Source organism: Crinia signifera, chromosome 6 (genome assembly GCF_055691185.1).
Source record: "Crinia signifera chromosome 6, ASM5569118v1, whole genome shotgun sequence".
NCBI lineage: Eukaryota > Metazoa > Chordata > Amphibia > Anura > Myobatrachidae > Crinia > Crinia signifera.
The window spans coordinates 228,198,080-228,219,884 of NC_139222.1; the positions used below are offsets into that span (position 1 = coordinate 228,198,080).

The window sequence follows — 21,805 nt, forward strand, 5'->3', positions numbered from 1 at the left end:
TCTGCGTCACTCCCTTTTTGGAAGAGAAATTCCTACATTAACTCAACTATCCCCAGATCACTGTATACCTTTTTCTTTTGTGAGATGTGCACTGCATCGGCCCTGCATGAAAGAATGTTTATTTTATGCCAGGGGCTGCTTGTCAGGAGTACAGTATGTCAGTATTTTACCAGCTGTCCTGAATTTTTGTAATTTGTTTATATTCCACATCTGAAATCTCCTCCTGTTTCTTGAGTTCTATATTGGAATGCAATGGAAGAGACCCAGGGCCCTCATCCACCCAGATTAGAGGTTTTTGTCTTGAGGTCCCTATATGGATGTGTTAGACTGCAACCCCATCTCTCACTCTGTCTGTGCTCCTTCTTTGGGAAGCTGGTGGGAGGAGAACAGGCCAACAGACTATATAGCCAAACATGTTCCAGATTTCCAGCGCACCATCCCGGAGCAGCTAACCCCAGCAGAGCACTGTCAGGGTAAGTCATTGTTCTGCCTCCACAATGGTTCCACGCTTATAGGATACAGCTTTATCCTTTATGTAATGCGCAGATGTATTGTTTGCACTGCTTAAAAAAATTGGATATGCATTGAACAGGTTTTGGGGTGGAGAATTGGTGGTACTGTAGGGATAAAGGGTTAATGTTGTATTCTATTCCTAGCAAGTTTAAGAACTGTCCCATTGCATGTTTATATATAATATTTTTTAGAGGATTTCTCTTTGCTGTAGTGCAGTACAAATTGGAAGCAGATGCTTAACCCGTTGTCTCCTGGAATGATTTGGAAAGCTGTACAGAAAAACAGATGTTTTTCCAATTGTTAGTTGATGACAGATAGATGCTGGAAATGATAAAGGTCTTGTAAATTGTTCTTAGACAGCGAGAGGAGTGTGTGTAACAATCACAGGTCTGCAGGCTAATGGTTATGTGTCTGCAAGCTCCTGGGAGTCTGCTGATTACTAATAGGGACCCCTGCTGTACAGAACAGTTTGACAGGAGGTAGAACCTGGTTTTCAGTGACTGGTCGGTTTGGTCTAATACTAAATATGGTTTGTGTGTGAACTAGCTTAATAAATATGTAAAAAAAAACAAAAAACCTCTTCCCGTCCCAATTTTTTTTTATTACTAGAATATATTTATTTTTCTGAGGAGGGGAGGTGGGGTGGGCTGGCAGAAAGCCTTGGATGTGTGTTTGAAGGAACAAAACCCCCTGACCTGGAATTCTGCTCCCAAAACAGAGATTTGACAGACTATTTCCTAATTAGGAAATGGCTCGTACCGAGCCAGCCACTTCTTCATTCATGTGAGGGAACAGAGAAAGGGCTGACTGCATGTACATATATAACAGACAACTACAATACAACTTTTTTTTAGTTTTTCATTTGGAAAGAAAGTACTGTAGTTCTTGTATAGAACATAAAATACAATTTTATATCAACTTTTTACTCATTGACAAAGTGAGTAATCAAATGTCCACTGTAAAAGAACATGTTCTAAAAAAATAAATTAAAGATAGACATTGGGCTTTATTGCTTTACATGTATTCTTTATTTTCTTTTTACTAAACATTTCACATAAGGTGGTGAGAGCTGGCATAATACAGTGCCATGAAGAGACTGAGTGTATGACAGGAGGGCGTGGTCAGAGTGCAGGTGGCAAAGACTTTACTATAGGCTCACTCACATACAGGTTTCTTCGGGCACTGCAAGCCTTTAGGTTTCTTTTAATTAGTTCTTACTCTGTTCACTGTTGCAATAAATGTGTAAAAAAAAAAAAAAAGTGACCAACGTTTATTTATGTTAAATTGGCATGATAAATAAAATACTGCTCTCTGCTTTGGACAAAATGAATCTCCAGATTATCACCCTTAAAGTAGACTTTGACTATCTCTAGGTGTTGTGGAACTACAAGTCCCAGCATCCCCAGGCAGCTAATGAAATGCAGATTTTCAATACTGTATTGTTCTGCAGACACTTTTTATTCCATCATCATAGTTGCACAAAAGTTCAGGTTACCACCTCTAGAGCTGGATGGCTACAAACTAGTAAGGTGTAAATAGCCAGAGCAGTTGGCAAGTGGATGTCAGCTTGAAATCACTTCCTTTGATTATTTACATATAACACGTTTACATCAATAGGCAGTCAGTGAGAATTATGATCATTGTCATGCAATTGTATTTGCCCTTTATGTACCACACGCCACTGTCAGAGCACTGATCACAGCTCCTGTCAAGCTTCAGTTTCAAATCTAAACATCTTTATCATTTACACATAAATGGCAACAAAGACATATTTGATCATCACTTACATGGAAATGCCTCTTGCTTAGCTATTTCCACACACATTACCACACCTCTGAAAGCAAGCTACAGCTATATATATTATTAATTATTTCTAATATGCCCCAAATCTGCTGTATCACATACTGGGCAGTATAGCAGAGCAACTACAAATAGCACAATAAACAAATGAGTTACTGTACATAGTAGAACAAAACTACTACAAGTTATGCAACGAACAAACAGTAGAGGTGCAAATTACACATCTGGGTTCAGAGGATGGATGAAGAAAAATCAGGGAGCATAGAAGTTTGAAGTCTGTACCCGAAAGCAAAAGATGCAACAAAACAGTGTTTGCCTACAGCCACCCCAGTCCCTAGGCCTGACATAGGTGAGTAGATAGGATACGTAGAAAGGAAATGTTAAGGAAAGAGTAGAAACCATGAGGAAAGAGTATCCTGCTGTGAGCATTCAGAATCGAGAAGGGTGGGGCAGACACAAATCACTGGTAAGTAGGTGCGGTGGGGGGGGGGATTAGGTGTGGATGCAGTAGGGGATGAATGAGGAAGAGTAGGGAGGAGTAAGTGTAGGGTGGGTAGTATGGGATAATGGAGGAGGAGTAAGTGTAGGGTGGGCAGTAGCATTCACTCACCACATATTTTATTTCCTCCGCAGATTTGTTGAGAGGTTCGAGTAAGTTGTAAAGATGTGTGACGAGGAAGACACTACTGCACTGGTGTGCGACAATGGTTCAGGACTTTGTAAGGCTGGCTTCGCTGGGGACGATGCTCCGAGAGCAGTATTTCCATCCATTGTGGGTCGCCCCAGGCATCAGGTAAATATGTGATCCTGAAACATACAATGTGATGCTGACCAATACTATACATTTACCACAGTCCAGGTCCTCAGACATCAGATGAGATAGCTTCTTTGTGAGAGAGAAGATGTTCATGTTTGGGTTCATTGCTTACTGTCCATCACTTTTAGCATTTTTTGTGGGAGATGTCAATCCTAGAGATAAAGTTGCTCATAGGAACCAATCAGCATTTATCTATCATTTATCTAGCATAGACTGTGAAGAAGACAGTTTGAAGCTGATCGTTTGCTCTGGGCAACTTCTCCACTGTATCCCTCTGTAGGAGTTGATACATCTTTCTCTTTGACTTTATAGACGTGTTCTACATTCACTAGGATGGCATGAGATCATTCATATTAAAATATACTGTATGTTAAATAATACACTGTTTCCAATTACTAAGAGTATGAATAAAAACAAAAAAGGAGTTTCCTTGGCTTGCAGTATTCTATCCAACGAATGGTTGTCATATGGGAGCAGATGTACTAAGTTTTGGAGAGAGATACAGTACCAGCCAATCTGCTCCTCTCATTTTTTAAACACAGCCTGTAATATGGCAGTTACAAGCTGATTGGGTATTACTTTCTTACTCTCCAAAGCCTTTACTACTTTGACCTAAGCAGCATACAATCAGGGCCGGCACCACTACTAGGCAGCTTTAGGCATTTGCCTGTGGGCACTGGATGACGGTATCAAGTTGGAAAGAAGCAGGAAAGCAGCTGCCTGCCACGCGAGGAGCAGGAAAGCAGCCACTCGCCCATTAATCATCCCAGCCGGCCTGGGGCACTATCTTCAGGGTAAAGTAAGGTCTCCTTCACACTACCAGCACCACGCCACCAGTCACAAGTAGCACACTATCCACCCCATTGAACAGTACAGCAGTGCACCCCCCAATGGAGCAAACTCCTCCCACCCCCCACAATCCTGGGGGCGCCGAGAGGCCTTGCACCAGCCCTGCATACAATGAAAGAACACACAAACATTCACACCAACAAGGAGGAATATCTCATGCCCATATAGCAAACTTCAATGAATGGAGTACACATTTTATTTAAATTGTATATATTCTGCAGTATGTGAAAATTCAGAAGTATAACAATGCAATCTTTGTCTTCCATGATGTGCAGCAGCCCTCACATCTCATTGCCAGGCTGTACACAATGGGCTCAAACTGATACAACTGAGCTGCTTTCAGCTCAAAATCACCCAGTGTGTATGGACCTTTAGCCCATTATGGTTACACCATTCTCACCTTGCCCAGCTGGACGATACACATGATAGGCTGTTTAGAACAGAGATCAGCATAGCTCTAAGCGAAGTCATTGATATTACTGTAGATAATAATGATATAATTACTTATTGATACATAGTGAAATCGAGAGAAATAATAAATGTCTATTAAGAGTGTTGAAGATTTGTTGCACTCAGTGTCCAAGGTGTTGGCAACAGTAACCATGCATAGTGTATCCAATTAAATGCACATAATGTTGATACTGTAGACATCATCATAGTCTGTCAGTGATTACATAATTACAAGACTGCTGCAAATCAGAGATTAGGTGAGTTGTGAAAAGAGTAGCGCTGTCGACCATTTGAGAAGTTGAACATAGTAACCAAATCAGCTTCTACCTATCATTTTATAGAATGTTCTTGATACAGTAAATGTTACCTCAAAGCAGATTGGTTGATAAGCGGATCTTCTCCATTGGTCCACTTCTCCACTGCTAAATACATCATTCCCTATAAGTAATACACATGAACAGATAAAGAACACAATATTGGAGGCTCAATACATTTCTATGGTCTCAAAATGCATTACTGATATTTAGAGTACTTGGTCGACAGATAAAGGGAATATAAAGTCATTGTATAATTTGATTCTATTTAAATGTTTTGATAATTGTGCTAAAAATCATTGTACAATGCACAGTCTGCACCGACCTGGTGGCTAAGCCGCTCATTCATCTTTCTTTGCCCAGGGTGTGATGGTGGGTATGGGTCAGAAGGACAGCTACGTTGGTGATGAAGCTCAGAGCAAAAGAGGTATCCTGACACTGAAGTACCCCATTGAACATGGCATCATCACAAACTGGGATGACATGGAGAAGGTATATTTTACCAGTAGACTATGTGTTTTATGTATAGCTTGTAGGTAATACCATTACCTTTTCCATAAAATACTATGGGGGGTATTCAGTCCTGGCCACTATTTCGGACGGTGGAAATAGCAGCTGTCGCCTATTCAATGCTGCCGTTTCCAACAAAACAGATTTGACTTTAAAAAAAGTCTGATCTGGTTTTGTCGGAAATGGCGGTGGATTGTCGAATTCACAGTCGTTTTTCGCCAATCCGCTGCCATTTTCACCAATTCTCTGACTTTCCGACACTCAACAGTCGGAACACTGAACTCCAACTCTTGAGTGCAGTCGCGAGGAACAAAAACAGCTTGGGATTCTGACTGTCGGGACAATCTGACATTCGGAATCTTGGCTTGGATACCCCCTATATGTATTGTATAGATCTAAAAAATAATAAAGGTCTGTTAAAAAAACACAAGGCAACAGTACACACACATCCAGAATGTTTTTTTTTTATTGCGGCCTATAGTTCGACTGTCACTATAAAGACATCAGATAATAACATTCACCCCTGTGTAAAGCAGACTGAAGCTTGTTTGACATGTTTGATAGAAAATTATGATTCATATAAGTAGCTAGATATGTGTGTGTTAGGCCTTATAATGAGGACATAGCTATAAATACACATGTTATTTCCCAAGTAGATGTGGGAAACTGAATTTCAATTCAAACATACTGTGGTACAAACAACAGTCATCTATGTATTGTTTCATTTATATGTTGGGGGAAATATATAATAGAATTACCCCCCCCCCCCCCACCACCACCACCACACTGACAAAATTGATAACATCCCAGTGGAATGTATGGAAAGTCTAGTGAATGAACATGTGGCAGATATATTCAGATTTCTTTTTATCTTTAAGATTTGGCATCATAGTTTCTACAATGAACTCCGTGTGGCACCAGAGGAACACCCAACCCTTCTCACAGAAGCTCCATTGAATCCCAAAGCAAACAGAGAAAAAATGACCCAGGTACTATAGTTTTTCATCATTAGAAACTGATCTGTACATTACGCTAAATTAATGTGTGGTATTCCGTTAATCTTTGTGCTTGACTTCTTTTTCAAGGACGAACGTCACTATTTTCAGCACTAGACCAATAGGTCCATCACCAACCAGAGATAAAGAATTATTAAAAATAAAACAACGCTAAATAAAATAAAAAATAAAAAAAATGTTAGCACTGGAGTGTAGCAGCAGTCTATGGCTTGATTAATGCTACTACAGGCATCAATCAACCGGCCAATAATATCCATACAGTCAACAGATAGCTCGCAAAATTCCAGTAATATTTATTGTTTGTCACCCTTATGCCCATCCTTTTTATAAACCCACAACCCAATCCCTTTTACTTTGTTTGTCTGTACCTCATAATTTTACGAGTAATGAAAATGATTGATCATAAAAAAACACCAAAAAATTTACTCCCCCCCCCCCCCCATTAATATATTCCAGTTGGAACCGCTCTGCTGCTTAAAACATTAGCTATGTATTGGAAAATGTGTTCAGGATACAAAGGAATGGCTTACCTCTGACATTTTATTCTCACCTTGCAGATAATGTTCGAGACATTCAACGTACCAGCCATGTATGTTGCTATTCAGGCGGTGCTATCACTTTATGCTTCTGGCCGTACAACTGGTAAGTAAACAGCAAAATGAGTCGATTGGATTATTAGATATTCAGCTGTAGGTTTATAGGTAGCATGCTTGTTGCAGTTGCCAGCTGCTGCTGACTAAACATCAGCCAATCACACAGCAGTATGGCTGGGAAGAGCTGACCACTGGCACATAGTCTTAGAACCTGGGTATAGGTTAGTGAAATCTACTGTATGATGGACAAACCCTGTCTACTGTGTCACCCTCCAGATGCCACCTGTTGATGATTATTGGTTCTTTATAGGTATCGTACTTGACTCTGGTGATGGTGTCACCCACAATGTACCAATCTATGAAGGTTATGCACTCCCTCATGCCATCATGCGTCTTGATCTGGCTGGCCGTGACCTAACAGACTACCTCATGAAGATCTTGACTGAACGCGGCTATTCTTTTGTAACTACTGGTAAGAGTTCTAGAATCCCAACAGACGAAAGTCTTAACTGACATGGTTCCTTCTGAAACAAGAAAGTACTCATAGCCTTTTCTCCTGCATACAGCTGAGCGTGAAATTGTCCGTGACATCAAAGAGAAGCTGTGTTACGTGGCTCTGGACTTTGAAAATGAAATGGCCACAGCTGCCTCTTCTTCTTCCCTTGAAAAGAGCTATGAACTTCCGGACGGTCAGGTTATCACCATTGGCAATGAGCGGTTCCGCTGCCCTGAAACTCTCTTCCAGCCCTCTTTCATTGGTGAGAGTATAGTATACAATCATTAGCATGTTAGACTGATAGAAACCACTAGGACAAAAAAAAAAAAATAGTTGGTCTTATCTAAGTATATAAAATATAAAAGGTGTTAGTAAAACAGACATCTTTGTGTACACAAAACATTAATTAATTACGGAGGCAACATTTTAACTTTTCAACAACCCAAAATCATTAGCCTCCAACCTCAAGACATTTTTAACACAAAGGGGTAGATGAAGCAGTGAAAAGTGTGGAGAAGTGATCCAATGGAGAAGCTGCCCATTGCAACCAATCACCTGGTACCTATAATTTTATAGAATGCAATTAATAAGTGAAACCTTAAAGCTGATTGGTTGCCAAGGCCACTGGTTTACTTCTCCCTGTTTTCTACAGCAGGAGGAGGTATGGTGAAGCACGTTTAACTTCAGAAGATTTGGACAGATCCGTTCGGCAGCTGCCGGAACATTTTCATATAGTTGGTCTACAGACTTCAACATTCAGCCATAAGTAATAGCGCCACAGTTTGTTGATTGTGCAGGATGCGGGCCGACTTTTTGTTAAGAATCAATCATTTACAAGGCAAAGCCATGCCTTCTAAATGAAAGCCGGTTTTAAAAAAAAGGCCGACTTCCCACACTTACGGTAAATAAATTAAAAGCAACATGGTAATTGGAATCTATCTAAGAAATCCTTTCCCTTTGATGACCATTTTCCTCTAGCTGATAGACTAGCTACCCAAAGAATTAAGGTCATCATCAAAGTTTAGTTATTCATTATTTTTTTCTTCTTCTGATCCTTACATTATTATATTAACCTCTAGAATGCTTTATAATACACAGGAATGGAATCTGCTGGTATCCATGAAACCACATACAACAGCATCATGAAATGCGACATTGACATCAGGAAGGACCTGTATGCAAACAATGTATTGTCAGGAGGTACTACCATGTATCCTGGCATTGCTGACAGAATGCAAAAGGAAATCACTGCTTTAGCCCCCAGCACAATGAAAATCAAGGTAAGATGTTCTTCACTAGATCAGAGCAATGATAATGTAGTAACCGGTTAAAGTAATGCAGTGGCTTGTACCTGTGAACCAGTAACAGATGTTTCTAAATGTGGTCTTCAAGGCACCCCAATGGTCCAGGTTTTAAGTACATCCATGCTTGGCCACAGGTGACTTAATTAGTATCTCAGTCAATTAGATTTAACCATCTGTGCTGAACCATGGATATACTGAAAATATTGACAGTTGGGGTGCCTTGTGGACCGCGTTTGGGAACCCCTGTTCTAAAGAAAGCCTGTAATTTACATAATTATTTCCAGTGCAGAAGAAATAGTCATTTAGTTCAAGGGTATTTCCACCTTTTGGTGGGTGAATGGGCAAATTCTCGCCTTTAATAGGACCTATGTTGGAAAGCTGTAGGACAATATGCACTAACAGGAATAACAATGGCAGCAGCAACTGTCCATTTCAGTGCCTGTGATTTTATCCATTGCATTAGATTCCCCCAGCTCTCATAGATCTACCATACAAGTGTGTACAAGTGCGCCTTCCACTGGTGTACTAGAGTAAGAGGTAAACCCACTGCCACAATTCAAAATACCCTTTAAATATAAAAAAGTATTTTCCAAGAAAATAATATTAGTTTAAATTGTTCTGATCAAAAGCGTATATTTCATGTGTTCATTAAGATAGATTTAATTTCTTTACTGAACTGGTGTTTTACACAGTGTTTTACTATCAGTAAGAAGCACAATACTAGAGTCTGACTCTAGTACAAAAGTCATCACGTGGCTCACAAGTAGAAATGTTCTACACATTTGCAGCCTAATTGGTGAATTAACCTTAACCAATGCCACATATGATCTAATGGAAGAAGTAGCTTATTAACCTTAAGTAGATAATGCATGTCATTATAAATGGAGGATTTTGCAGTGCAGCAGATCTCAGAGGAGTGTTCCAAAGTCTCTCTGTGCAACATAAGATATATTATGTGACAGTGTTTGTCACGGTAGCCTCATGGCACATGTTGAGCCCTCAATAATTGTGAATTATTAATAGTAGTCTGAAGAACTAAACCAAGAATATGTTTAAAATAACTATAATCTCATACCGTGATGAGTGACAAAATGTGTTTTAATTATAGATATTTTTTTCCAAACTTTGGAAACTATATATGATAAATTAAAGCTGTAACTAATATGCTAATATTTAGAATCAATACTTTACTCACCTTTTCCATTTGCCCTTTAGATCATCGCTCCTCCAGAACGCAAGTACTCAGTCTGGATTGGTGGATCCATCCTGGCTTCCCTGTCCACCTTCCAGCAGATGTGGATCAGCAAACCAGAGTATGATGAAGCCGGCCCCTCTATTGTGCACCGCAAATGCTTTTAAATGTCCTTTTATATTGTCTTTAATTACAAGTTATATCTTCAATTGTGCTCTAAAGAGTACATGGCCACCATTTCATTCCAAAATATGTCTTATGCCCCAATTCGATAAAGTATTATTATTTTTTTGTTTGTTATGAATAAAGCTTAAACTATTCTACAAGTAAATTCCGATTTGTTTTGTAGTGTATATACTGTATGTTCTTAATACTCCCTCTAGTGGATCAATTACAAACTAGTAGAGACAATCGTTAACATACTGTAAAACAATAAATTAAAAATAATGGTGTTTTAAAAATGTCAGAACAGACTTGGAACATAAAAATTCTCATCAAGTAATTAAGGGGAAAAAAAGGACACTTGAGTACGATCTAAATGACTGTAAACCTGATAGGGACTTCAAATGAATGAAATTACTTTTGTAAACATACACAGCTTGGTAATTCACACTAATTAGATCTCGGTATAATTACATAACAGGCAGTATGATGAAAGCTAATTATTATAACCATAAAAACAGGGAAAATAAATAACTACAAACCATATTATGGATATCTATACCAGGTTGAACTAGATGGACGCAAGTCTTTTTTCAGCCTTACCTACTATGTAACTATGTAACATATTACAAAACACGTTTCCTATAAAATCAGGGAGAGGTGATGGGTGGGACACCTAATCAAATATTCCCTACTGCTTAAAAATTACACCATCTGTGTTGATATGCAATATCAACATACATTGATACAATAACAGCAATGACATCTGTGCAGTGACACTGAAGAGACTGCTGGAATGTAACAGGAGTCAGGCTTTTCAATGTCTGGTGCATGTACAGTATGTGGTAAAAGGTCACTTTCTGCCTGAGCAGTCACTTATATGTACGAGACCAGCGGTTCTCAAACTGTGGGTCCTGACCCCCAAGTGGTTCCTGACCTTCTCAGTATGGGGTTGCAACTATTCAAAAATCTGTTGAATTGTTTATTTTAGACTCTTCCCATCATGTTATGCCTCCACAATGCAGCCATGCAAGTGCTCTCTGATGACTACACTATGTGATGTGTTCTGCAGTAACTTTCTGGGGTCCCGTAATTATTTTTATAGTCTGTTGGGGTCCCAGAGCAAAATAGTTTGAGGACCCCTGTACTAGACTTCCAGCTGAACAATAGAATCCCCCCTAACAGTCTGTAAGGGACCCTTAAGCTGGGTACACACTAGGTGGTACAGTATGTTGCGGATAGCGATATCGTTGTTGATATCTCGTATATATTGTCCAGTGTGTACAGTCAATATAGTTAACGAGGCATGCGGCCGGCAGGTCTTTAACGACCCCTGTCATCTGTATACAGTATGCAGCTCAATATCACAATATCATTATGGACTGCATGTATGGAGTGTGGGGCGGGTGAAGTCACCGACCAATATAGTGAACGATATCGTCCAGTGTGTACGCTCAGTATCATTATCCCGCAGCACTGCCAGTATTTTTAACTATACAGGCAGCAGTGGGAATTACTAGTGTGTACTCAGCATTACACTTCAGTTTCTACTGGAACCAGGTTTTAAATCCTTATTATATTAATTTGTACTTACTCCCTGAGATATCTGAAATAATCAGGAACACAACTACTAGGGACCTCTGTTGACCAGATTGCATAACATTACTAAATGCTGTAATTGGTAGATCAGAACAGGCCGGGATTAGATGGCTATGGCACTCCAGGAATCAGAATGTGGCTGTCCTTTCTAGAACTGAAGACCCAAGAAATAATAATTGACAAGACACTGGGGGATCCAGAAAACTAGGAGGGGAGAAATGATGAACTTGACTAATCAGCGACTTTCCAGCTATTGTAATGGAGAATGTTTCTTCGGAAGCTCTATGTTTAGGGATAAGTGCATTAGCCTGCCAATGATGCAACTAAACAATTTTGCAATGAATTATTTACAATTAATTAATATTTTTTAGAACATACTACTGTGTTATTGTATCAATAAGTTATAACTATGGCAAATTGTAAACACTACATATTTTAAAGCTCCTGCTATGTTTTATTACTGTAAAGCTCTTGTAGGTTTCTTATTTATGAAGAACCCTGTAGGAGGCAGTCTGCAGGGAACAATCCAATACTTCCTAGGAAGCGCACTAATCTATCCATGCTCAGAGTGACAGCTCTGCACTGGGAATAAAGGGAGCGATTTAGAGAAACACAAACAATGCTTGGTATAATAACACACACACACAAGGTTCCCTATCCCTGGTCAATCACAAAGCGCAAGATACTGGTGCAAGCTGTGCACATGTGTAGTGGACAAACTTTCCAAGCTGCACAAGTGCACTAGTAACTAACCAAATCATCACTGAAGTGTATTTATTATTTTGTTTTAAACAATCTTTACTTATGACTGTATGTAACTACATTGAAGGCCCGGTATCCGGACTCATGATAAATGACTCTAGGTCGACAGTCATAAGGTCGACCACTATTGGTCACCAGTCAAATGGTCCAAAGGTCGACAGTCAAAAGGTCAATAGGTTGAAAGCCAAAAAGTTGACATGGTCAAAAGGTCGACATGCATTTTTTAACAAAATTCTGAGCCGACATGCGGTATTTCATACCCTACCATCCACTATGGCATGGAGGGAAAATATAAAAGTGTGCCGAGTGTAGCGAGGCACTGAGCCCGAAGCATGGCGAGCGCAGTACACTTAGTGTCCATGTTAACGTATGTTAACATACATCACCCAAAAAAACATGAAAAACTCATGTCGACCACTTTTCCACGTCGACCTCCAGAATGTCGAACTTTTGACCCTGTCGACCATATGACTGTAGACCTAGACATTGTAGACCTAATATACTGTAACCGAAGGCACAATTAAGTGTGGATGCCAAGCAAAATTGTGCTAATGTCACAGCCAATTGGCTGTCTATTTAAAACGCCCAGCAGCTATAGCTCCAATCCGCCATGGTGTGCACAAAGAGCATTATTTAGTGGACTTTTTCAGCACCATCAGACTTCTGATCAACCCTACGACTGCTTAGAATACTCAATGGTATTTGGGCTGCCAATGTCAGACAAATTATGTTTTTCCCCACCCCGTCCTGTTGCCACCCAGGAAGGCCTATCGGTGACCACTGAGACGCATGCAAATAAGTAAAATTTGGTACATTTATTAGCGTCCACCGCTGAAACAGGCCCTGGATCCAGAGTGGGGACAAACTTCATCACTCCAGCTTTTACCAGACATTATCATAAATAAGGCCAGATGCATTAAGCTTCAAAAGTGATAGGCGAGTGATAGATAGCCAGCCAATCAGCTCCTACCTGACATGTCACAGACTGTGTTTGAAAAATGTCAGGCAGGAGCTGATTGGTTGGTTGTTTATCACTCTCCATTTTATTACTTTTAAAGCTTAGTGCATACCCTCCGACATGACCCATTCCATTAGGTACAAAATGCTCTGTTCCTGGACTTCCCTGCCAGTGGCAGTTAGAGGTTTGACTCCAGCACAGTCCAAAATTCAAAGAGGGGGGTCACATCAACTGCCAGTGAGTCCAGGACAGTGATGTTTGGGGTGGCAGTAGGTGTGGCTCCCCTTTTTGAATATTGGACTATGCTGCTGCCCCACCTCTGTAACTGCCACTGGTAAGGAAGTCCAGAAACAGAGCATCTTGTACCTAATGGAATGGGCCATGTTGGTGGGTATATTAGTGCATCTGGTCCATAATGCTCTTCACCTGGAGCTACGGCCAATCAAATGTTTCACAGTGTGACAGATAACCTCTATGGTTTTGTTTGCCTGCTTTCTAAAAGGCTATCCAGCTATGCAGCTATTCTCAAAATATGTTTGGTTCTAATACTCTTGCTGTGAGTAGCCCTTTGTTTTGTACTCTTCGGATTATAAAAATATAACCCGAACCATCTAAAACTAATATCTCTAAGTGCTGCATAGTTAGAAAATACTGCAATATACTTTGCTACACCTTAAAACACTTCATTACTTCAAGTGCACCTGTGCCCTCCCAGTCATACATACATACATACATACATACATACATACATACATACATACATGAGCAACACATTCTGTCCCCTGAATCAGTATGAGATTTTAGCCTATCGATCCCTTGGGAATGAGTGACATCCAGTCTTTCTATATAAGAAAGACTGTTAATCAACCAGGAATACCTTATCCTTGAGAGAACAGAAGGAAACTTTGGACACAATACTTTAAGCGTACCTTTTATTCCAGGCCTCTTCTGATCTAATTTTATACATACACGAGATGGTATTGTATACTGTATATATATGAGTTAGTATGGCCTGTTTGGTCACAGAATTCAAAGTAAACAAATTCCAAAATGTGCAGGAGCAATAAATAAGAAGCCATCACATTTAAAATGTATACATTAGAAAAAGTCCACTAATTATTCCTGGAAATGGGCTAAGAAAACTGGCAGCCGTTCAGTGATCAATCTGTGGCAGATAACAGATGTCCCCGGTCACCTCAGGTCAAGCACTGTAATTTTCGCATCTTTTACAATAACGTGTCTGCAGGTCTGGAGAGGGGGAGGGGAGAAAATAAAACATAATTATTACAAGCACGCCTGTGAACTGGCCATAGGGGACATGCACATTCTAAATAGTGGAAAAGTGCCCTTAATAAACAATCAGCTTCTACCTATCATTTTTAGAATGCACTTGACAAATGCTAGTTAAAAGCCAACTGGTTGCTATGGCAACTTCTCCACATATTAGAAGCCTTGATACTTGTGTACTATGTAACCTATTTCTAAACCCAGACTTTTTACAGAATTTTAAAGGTATTAAGGCATGACACATATTGGTAAATGTACAACACAGATTATGGGCCTTATTCTGGTTGGTGCGGATATATCCGCGTGCGTTCGGCCCGCCGATGTTTTGTGTCTGCGCATGTGCAGAGGCGTCTCTGCGCATGTGCGAGCGGGCGTACGGCCAAATCCCGCATGATATGTGAACACTCCGATCAGGGGGTGGAGACAGGCATGAAGGGCTCTTTGGGCTCATTACCATATGCATACGCCCCGCGTTTCATGGGCGTTCCCATGCAAACGCTGGGCGTACGTATGGTAATGCGGCCGTGACGCACGTGTAGGGGGCGGACATATGACATCGCCGGATGTCAGCTGTCCGCCCAGATCCCTGCTTTTGCACGGAGAAATGTCCGTGTGGTCTGAGGTTGCGGGAGCTGGTGGAGCACTCGGTCCTGCATTCGATGGTCTGTGACCATCGAATGATGGGGGAGGTTCCCTTAGATGGAGGAGGCGTATTCCGTGTAAAATACACGTGCGGTCCGTTCGGCCAGCTTCTTACCGCGTACGGACGGAGTTGGCGATCCGTATGGAAGGCGGGGTTTCGCACGCATGGTCCTGGCCGCATAATCGGATCCGGCCGCACCGATCAGAATAAGGGCCTATGTGTCCCAGATTTAGGGGGATATTTTAATAACATATTGTTTTGCTGATATCACTGATCAAATACATTTAAATTGTTAGGTAACGATCTGGCAATGGAAGAGGTGAACCAACTTGTCCATGGCGTAGTATGCTTTGCTTTCTCGTATAGATGCTTTTTACAGGTGTAAAATGTGCACAGATTTAGATGGGGTGTAGAAATAACACAATGTAAAAATAAAGCTGCCCAGTATTTGTGGGCTACATTCAAATGCAGCCAGTATTTACTCTGTATGTATAAAACAAATGTATTTGCTCCTCTTGCATTGCAACATGGTTTGTTCCAAATACAGGGTTACTCGTGCCTTTTGCTTTCATCCAAATATAATTTCTGCATGTATAGATACTGTATATTAATCGGTACTTGTGTATTATCACGGCGCCCCCGATATTGATCGCGCAATGTTTTTATCGCATGCCATACACCCGATGGCACATGCGATGCGATTTTAGACCCCTATTCGATTAAAATTTGTATAAGCACCCTAATGGGTGCTTACAATGTTAAATGCACCCCCACGCCACCAACCACTATAAACGTGAACCCGAAGCGTGGTGAGCCCGTGAGGGGCGGCGGTACGTGTCCTACAACCTTTTCATACCCCTACTATCCACGTCGGCGTGGAGTTGATTTTATATAGTGTAGCGAGCGCAGCGAGCCACCGAGCCCGAAGCGTGGCGAGCCCCGCGAGGGGATGCGTATACCTGTGAAGTTATGCGCGTCCCCTCGCTGGGATCGCTGCACTCGCCACGCTTCGGGCTCGGTGGCTCGCCACACTATATAAAATCAACTCCATGCCGACGTGGATAGTGGGGGTATGAAAAGGTCGTAGGACGCGTACCGCCGCCCCTCGCGGGCTCGCCACGCTTCGGGTTCACGTTTATAGTGGGGGGTGGCGTGGGGTGCATTTAACATTGTAAGCACCCATTAGGGTGCATTTGACATTGTCAGCACCCAATTAGGGTGCTTATACAATTTTTTATCGCATCCCATCGCATTGTATGGCATTGTATGCCATATACAATGTCATACAATTTTAAAATTATATCACATTGTACAACATCGCGCGATATCGCATCGTATGCCTTATGGTATGGGATGCGATGGGAGCCGTGTTAATACACAAGTACCTATTAATCAATACACCAGAGGTTCCCAATCTTTTTTGAATAACGGCACCCTAGAGTTTCAGAATTTTTCACGGCACCCCTAGGTCCCCCCCAAAAAAGCAGAATAAATATAACATTAAATAGATTGGGATTATATGTGATTCTTAGGGTCAGGGCAGGATTTGCTTCTGTTTCTACACATAGTTTATGGTTGGCAGCCACCAGCACTGGTTTTGCCCATAAATAATTAACCATAAATAATTTAAATTGGTCCCGGACCACCAACCCAGGGAACCCCTGCAAGTGTCCTGAGGCACCCCAGGGAGCCACGGGGCACACAGTTTGGGAACCACTGCAATACACACTTACACTGAACTGTCTTGGCTCTTTGCTATGTGGATGAAACCCTTTCTTTTTACACCCAGACACTTCCAGCATACCAGCATTCGTCAGCCGAAAGATCCCAGTGCTGCATACAGGAGAGGAGACAAAGATGTAAGTAACAAGGCAAACACTAGAAACAGCACCTGCCATTGTATCTAATACAGTCTACAGGGTCAATAATAATTATTTTTGGTTTCCATTATTATTATTTTGAGGATAAACCTTTAAAAACAGCTTTGGCCACTCTGGAACTGACTCGCCTGTTGCCTTTAGCGACTCGCCCGTTGCTGGCAGTAATGTCTGTTACAACAAAGCCCTTTTTTCCTTTATATTCCAAAGCCTGTATATTACATAGGACAGAGCTAGATACTTTCTCACCCTGTCACACATCTGACAGCAATAGTTAGCATACCCAACAGATGGCCTGTATGTACTTTATGTAAAGCTGTAATCCACACTGTACCTGGCTATCAGTCTTGGGATCAGTCATGGTGTCTGTATTGAAACAAATAATGTATTTCCCATTTAGACTAATATGAATAAGGAAAAATAAGTTGTGTAATAAATTGGCAGTGACTGTGAATTTGGGAAGTTGTTTTTACATAAACACTTTGGTGAACAATGATTTTAACTTACACTGGTATACAGGGTAGGTATCTCATGTACACTTGTCTACCGGCCCCACAAAGGTTTACTAGGACCATCCAAGGCCCCAGTCATAATAATTACCATGGTCCTGTCAACTCAGAAGGTTGGGAAGGGTTCCAGGGCTTTACAGCACAGGTACGTAGCTGTTTGGGCGCAGGGCCTTGTCTCCCAGTCTCTATCAATGCAGCAGTGTAGTCCGAATGGCCTGCATGTGTTTTCACCCTGGTTTTTTTTTGACCGGTTGTTATACTAGTTTGCAGAATGCCAAACTTAGGGGGTGATTCAGATTTAATGGGTCCCCCAGTGTTCACACAGGGGACTGATTTTTGGCGACTGTGCATACACAGTTATTTATGTGCAAGTCAGAGCGGGGGATTCGCCCATGGGAACGCCCAGTTTTTCATGGGCATTCATGGAAATTCACTGATGACGCGGGTGTGGGGGGAAGGCAGCTGACATCAGCGGATGTCCTCTACCTGCCCACTTCTCGCACAGGGCGCTCAGAGATCTGAGACACCACAGAGGTGTCCCAGATGTGTGAGGGCTGGAGGAATCATTTGATGGAAGTCGATCATTGAATGATGATTTCTCCCCCGCACCCAAGGCTGTGAATGGATGATTATGCAAATCATTTGGAGCTGTGCGGGAGATCGCGGCGTGGAGGGGGGTCGTGCAGGGGACTCGCAAGGCTGTGAACTTCGCAGCCTTACAAGTCAACCAGAAAAAAGGTCCTTTGTTTACTTTCTCCAGCATTCCCTGAGCCCTTGGCTGATATTTACCCTGCTGATAAATATAATTAATGGTAGAATCCCCAGATGTCTTTCTCTGCTAAAAATTTGTCCAACCCTTTCCTAAATATATTAAGTGTATCAGCTATCACAGCCTTTTCTGGCAGATAATTCCAGATCTTAACTGCCCTAACTGTGAAGAACCCTTTCCTTAGCTGCGTGTGAAATCTCCTTTCCTCCAGCCTTACGGGATGTCCTTTGCATAGACCTCATGGTAAACAGAACCCCCAACAGTTCTGTATTGGCCATTGATGTATTTATAAATATTAACCATGTCCCCTCTTAAATTGCCTTTTTTCCTATGTAAACATTCCTAGCCTGGCTAATCGTTTCCCATAGTCCAATGCTTTCAAAGCCTTAACCAATTTGGTTGCCCTATTCTGGACCCTTTCCAATTCCATAATGTCTTTTTTTAAGGTGTGGCACCCAGAACTGGACACTGAATTCGAGGTGGGACCTTACCAATGCTTTATACAGGGGTAATATCACTGTGTCATCCCTAGCCTCTGTGCCTATTTTATGCAGGCAAGAATCCTGTTGCTTTTGCTGCTGCTACGTGACAGGGAGTACTACATCTAAGTTCATGGTCTATATGTACTACTTACTGTAATGGCCCCCATACATTAAGCAGACTTTTCCTAAGGACAAGTCGGACCTAATTCTCCTGTGAGCCGTCCTGCAGCTCCTTGGGAGGCTCTCATACGATTTTGCACTTCATGTGCCATTTTTTACATGTAATAAACTGCATGCCATTTATCACATGTAAAACCAGGGAGCTGCATCATGCGGTGAAGAGCAGTGGGGCGGGCAGCGGGTGCTGAACGCCAGTGGGTAATGATCAGCAGGGACGGGCAGCGGCGAGTATTAGAATATTAAAATAACATGTCAAATGACTGTCCGGCCTCGGATTGGCTTAGAGAGAGCCCTCAGCTAATCAGCGGCCGCCCGGAAGGGAGAGTTCTCTCTCTAAGCCAATCAGAGGTTGGCCTGTCATTTCACAGGTTATTTTAAAATTCTAATACCTGCTGCTCCCCGTCCCGACGATCACCGTCCGCAAGCGCTCAGCACCCGCCGCCCGGATGCAAGGTGACTTGCAGGGAAATCTACAGCATGAGCAAACAGGGAGGTCGGACATCATCTTAGGTGCTGCACGTCCGACCTCCTGATCCGGTCCAATGTGCACAGGACCGCGCATCGGATTGGATGTCACAAGTGTGATTTTGGGCTCATTTCACCTGGGTAAAATCGGCCCAAAATCGCTTAGTATATGGGCACCTTAAGCAGTGGCGTAGCTAAGTTTTGGCCCCCCCCCCCCCGCCGTTAGGGGGGGGGCGCCCCCCCCGCCCCGCTAAGCACCCCTACCCCCCCCCTGCCCCGCCGCCGCCCATGCAAACCCCCCCTCAATCCCCCACAGCCTTACCTATCTCGCTGGTCCCGGCGGCTCTGTTCTTCTGCTGTGGACCACCACAAAATGGCCGCCTCCGTACAGCAGACAGTTTCAGAGAACTGTCTGCTATATGGGGCGGCCATTTTCTGGTGGTCCTCAGCAGAAGAACGGAGCCGCCCGGACCAGCGCGATAGGTAAGTCTGCGGGGGATTGGGGGGGTTAACTATAGCACCGCAGCCCCCGGCGCCCCCACATGCACAGCGCCCCCCCCCCGCGGTGGCGGGGGCTGCGGTGCTATAGTTACGCCCCTGACCTTAAGTGTTTCTCCCCTAACAATTGACCTAACTCTACCTTTAGTTTATAAGTATTGCACTGGTTTCTGTTCCCAAAGTGCATAACCTTAAATTTGTCTACATTGAATTGGTGCATTTCTACTATCTCATTATAAATTAGACGATGTACGTACTCATTGTGCTTTGCTGAACAAACAATAGCAATTGCCTCTGGTAGCATGAGCTGGTATGAGCAGTGAGTGTGGAGATCTACACTGGACAGGAAAGCAGTCTGGGTTGGATGCGTCTGCAAAAGAAAAAGTTTAAATATTTAGTGTTATTCATGTGATGTTCCATTTGGCAACCTACTAAAATGTAAGATTTTCATTCTGTGTCATCGTATTACAAGCTCTCTGCAGCTCATAAGAGATCCGAAGCAATGCAAATGCAGAAGGGGCATAGCACCACCTGTCTACATTTACGATCACATCAAACTGCGATGCAATTGCATTTTAAGAGGAACATTACAACCATTGGTACTGGTGTCCCTCTACAACTGCAGCCTGAGTAATTGTAACCTTACTCAGGCTGCCTGTCGCAGCATAGCCAAGAAATATGCTTACTCAGGCTGCCAGTCGCAGCCCAGTCTCGCACGGCCTTCACCTGGCCACTACTGTAAAATGAGGGACATGCCCATTCAAGGAAACCAACCACCCCGCCCCACCCCGTCACTCAGCCAAGGTTCTTTGCTTTTGTGCAATGTAATCCAACTTGGATCAGCCCCATTTTTTGTAAAGTTCAAAGGAACTAACGGTACTTGTTTCCTAGCACGGCCACAACGATCATAATCGCGGTCATCGGGGGTAAAATCGGGGCCATCGCGGGCATCGCATGCGCAAAAAAATTGGGTGCGATGGGCCAGACGCGATGCCCGCGATTTCCCCATAGAGAACAATGTTAAATGCCTCAATTTGCCCGCGATGACCACGATTTCCCATAGGAAACAATGTTAAATGGCTCAATTTACCCAAATTATCATAGGAACAATGGTAAATGGGCCAAAAACACCCCGGAACATTGAAATGTCCCCCCAAAAGTATTTTACGCCACCACGTGATCAACGTGAACCCGAAGCATGGCGAGGGGCGGCGGTACGCGTCCTCCGACCTTTTCATACCCCCACTATCCACTAGGGCGTGGAGTGAGAATAGAATAGTGTGGCGAGCGCAGCGAGCCACCGAGCCCGAAGCGTGGCGAGCGCATCGAGCCCCGCGAGGGGACGCGGATACCTGTGAAGCCTGCGAAGGGACGCGTTTACCTGTGAAGGTATCCGCGTGCACTCGCCACGCTTCGGGCTCGGTGGCTCGCTGCGCTCGCCACACTATTCTATTCTCACTCCACGCCCTAGTGGATAGTGGGGGTATGAAAAGGTCGGAGGACGCGTACCGCCACCCCTCGCGGACTCGCTGCGCTCGCCACGCTTCGGGTTCACGTTCATCGCGGGGTGGTGTGAACTACTTTTGGGGGGACATTTCACTGGTCAGGGGGGTTTTTGGGGCTTTCTGGCCCATTTACCATTGTTCCCTATGATGATTTGGGTAAATTGACCCATTTAACATTGTTCCCTATGGGGAAATCGCGGCCATCGCGGGTGGACCATTTAAGCATTTTTAAGCGCACACGACGCGACCGACCCG

At 42.8% G+C, this 21,805-nt stretch overlaps 2 protein-coding genes across 3 annotated transcripts in view; one reads left to right on the plus strand and one right to left on the minus strand.

Annotated features, from left to right (window-relative positions):
• The first annotated feature begins 319 nt into the window (after positions 1-319).
• Positions 320-10,185, plus strand: ACTA2 (actin alpha 2, smooth muscle). Its single transcript, XM_083149049.1, has 9 exons — positions 320-473; positions 2,947-3,106; positions 5,107-5,235; positions 6,132-6,242; positions 6,827-6,911; positions 7,173-7,334; positions 7,429-7,620; positions 8,457-8,638; positions 9,878-10,185. The coding sequence occupies exons 2-9, from the start codon at positions 2,978-2,980 to the stop codon at positions 10,019-10,021; spliced, it is 1,134 nt and encodes a 377-aa protein (XP_083005175.1). The 5' UTR covers positions 320-473; positions 2,947-2,977; the 3' UTR covers positions 10,022-10,185.
• A 4,068-nt stretch (positions 10,186-14,253) lies between these two features.
• Positions 14,254-21,805, minus strand: part of STAMBPL1 (STAM binding protein like 1) — a 62,425-nt gene continuing 54,873 nt past the window's right edge. For both annotated transcript variants that reach the window (XM_083149050.1, XM_083149051.1), the window contains 3 exons: positions 20,303-20,415; positions 16,999-17,098; positions 14,254-14,583 (listed from right to left, as the gene is read on the minus strand). In XM_083149050.1, the coding sequence (XP_083005176.1) occupies positions 14,527-14,583; positions 16,999-17,098; positions 20,303-20,415 (270 nt within the window). In that variant the 3' untranslated portion in view covers positions 14,254-14,526. The remainder of the gene's footprint in view (positions 14,584-16,998; positions 17,099-20,302; positions 20,416-21,805) is intronic.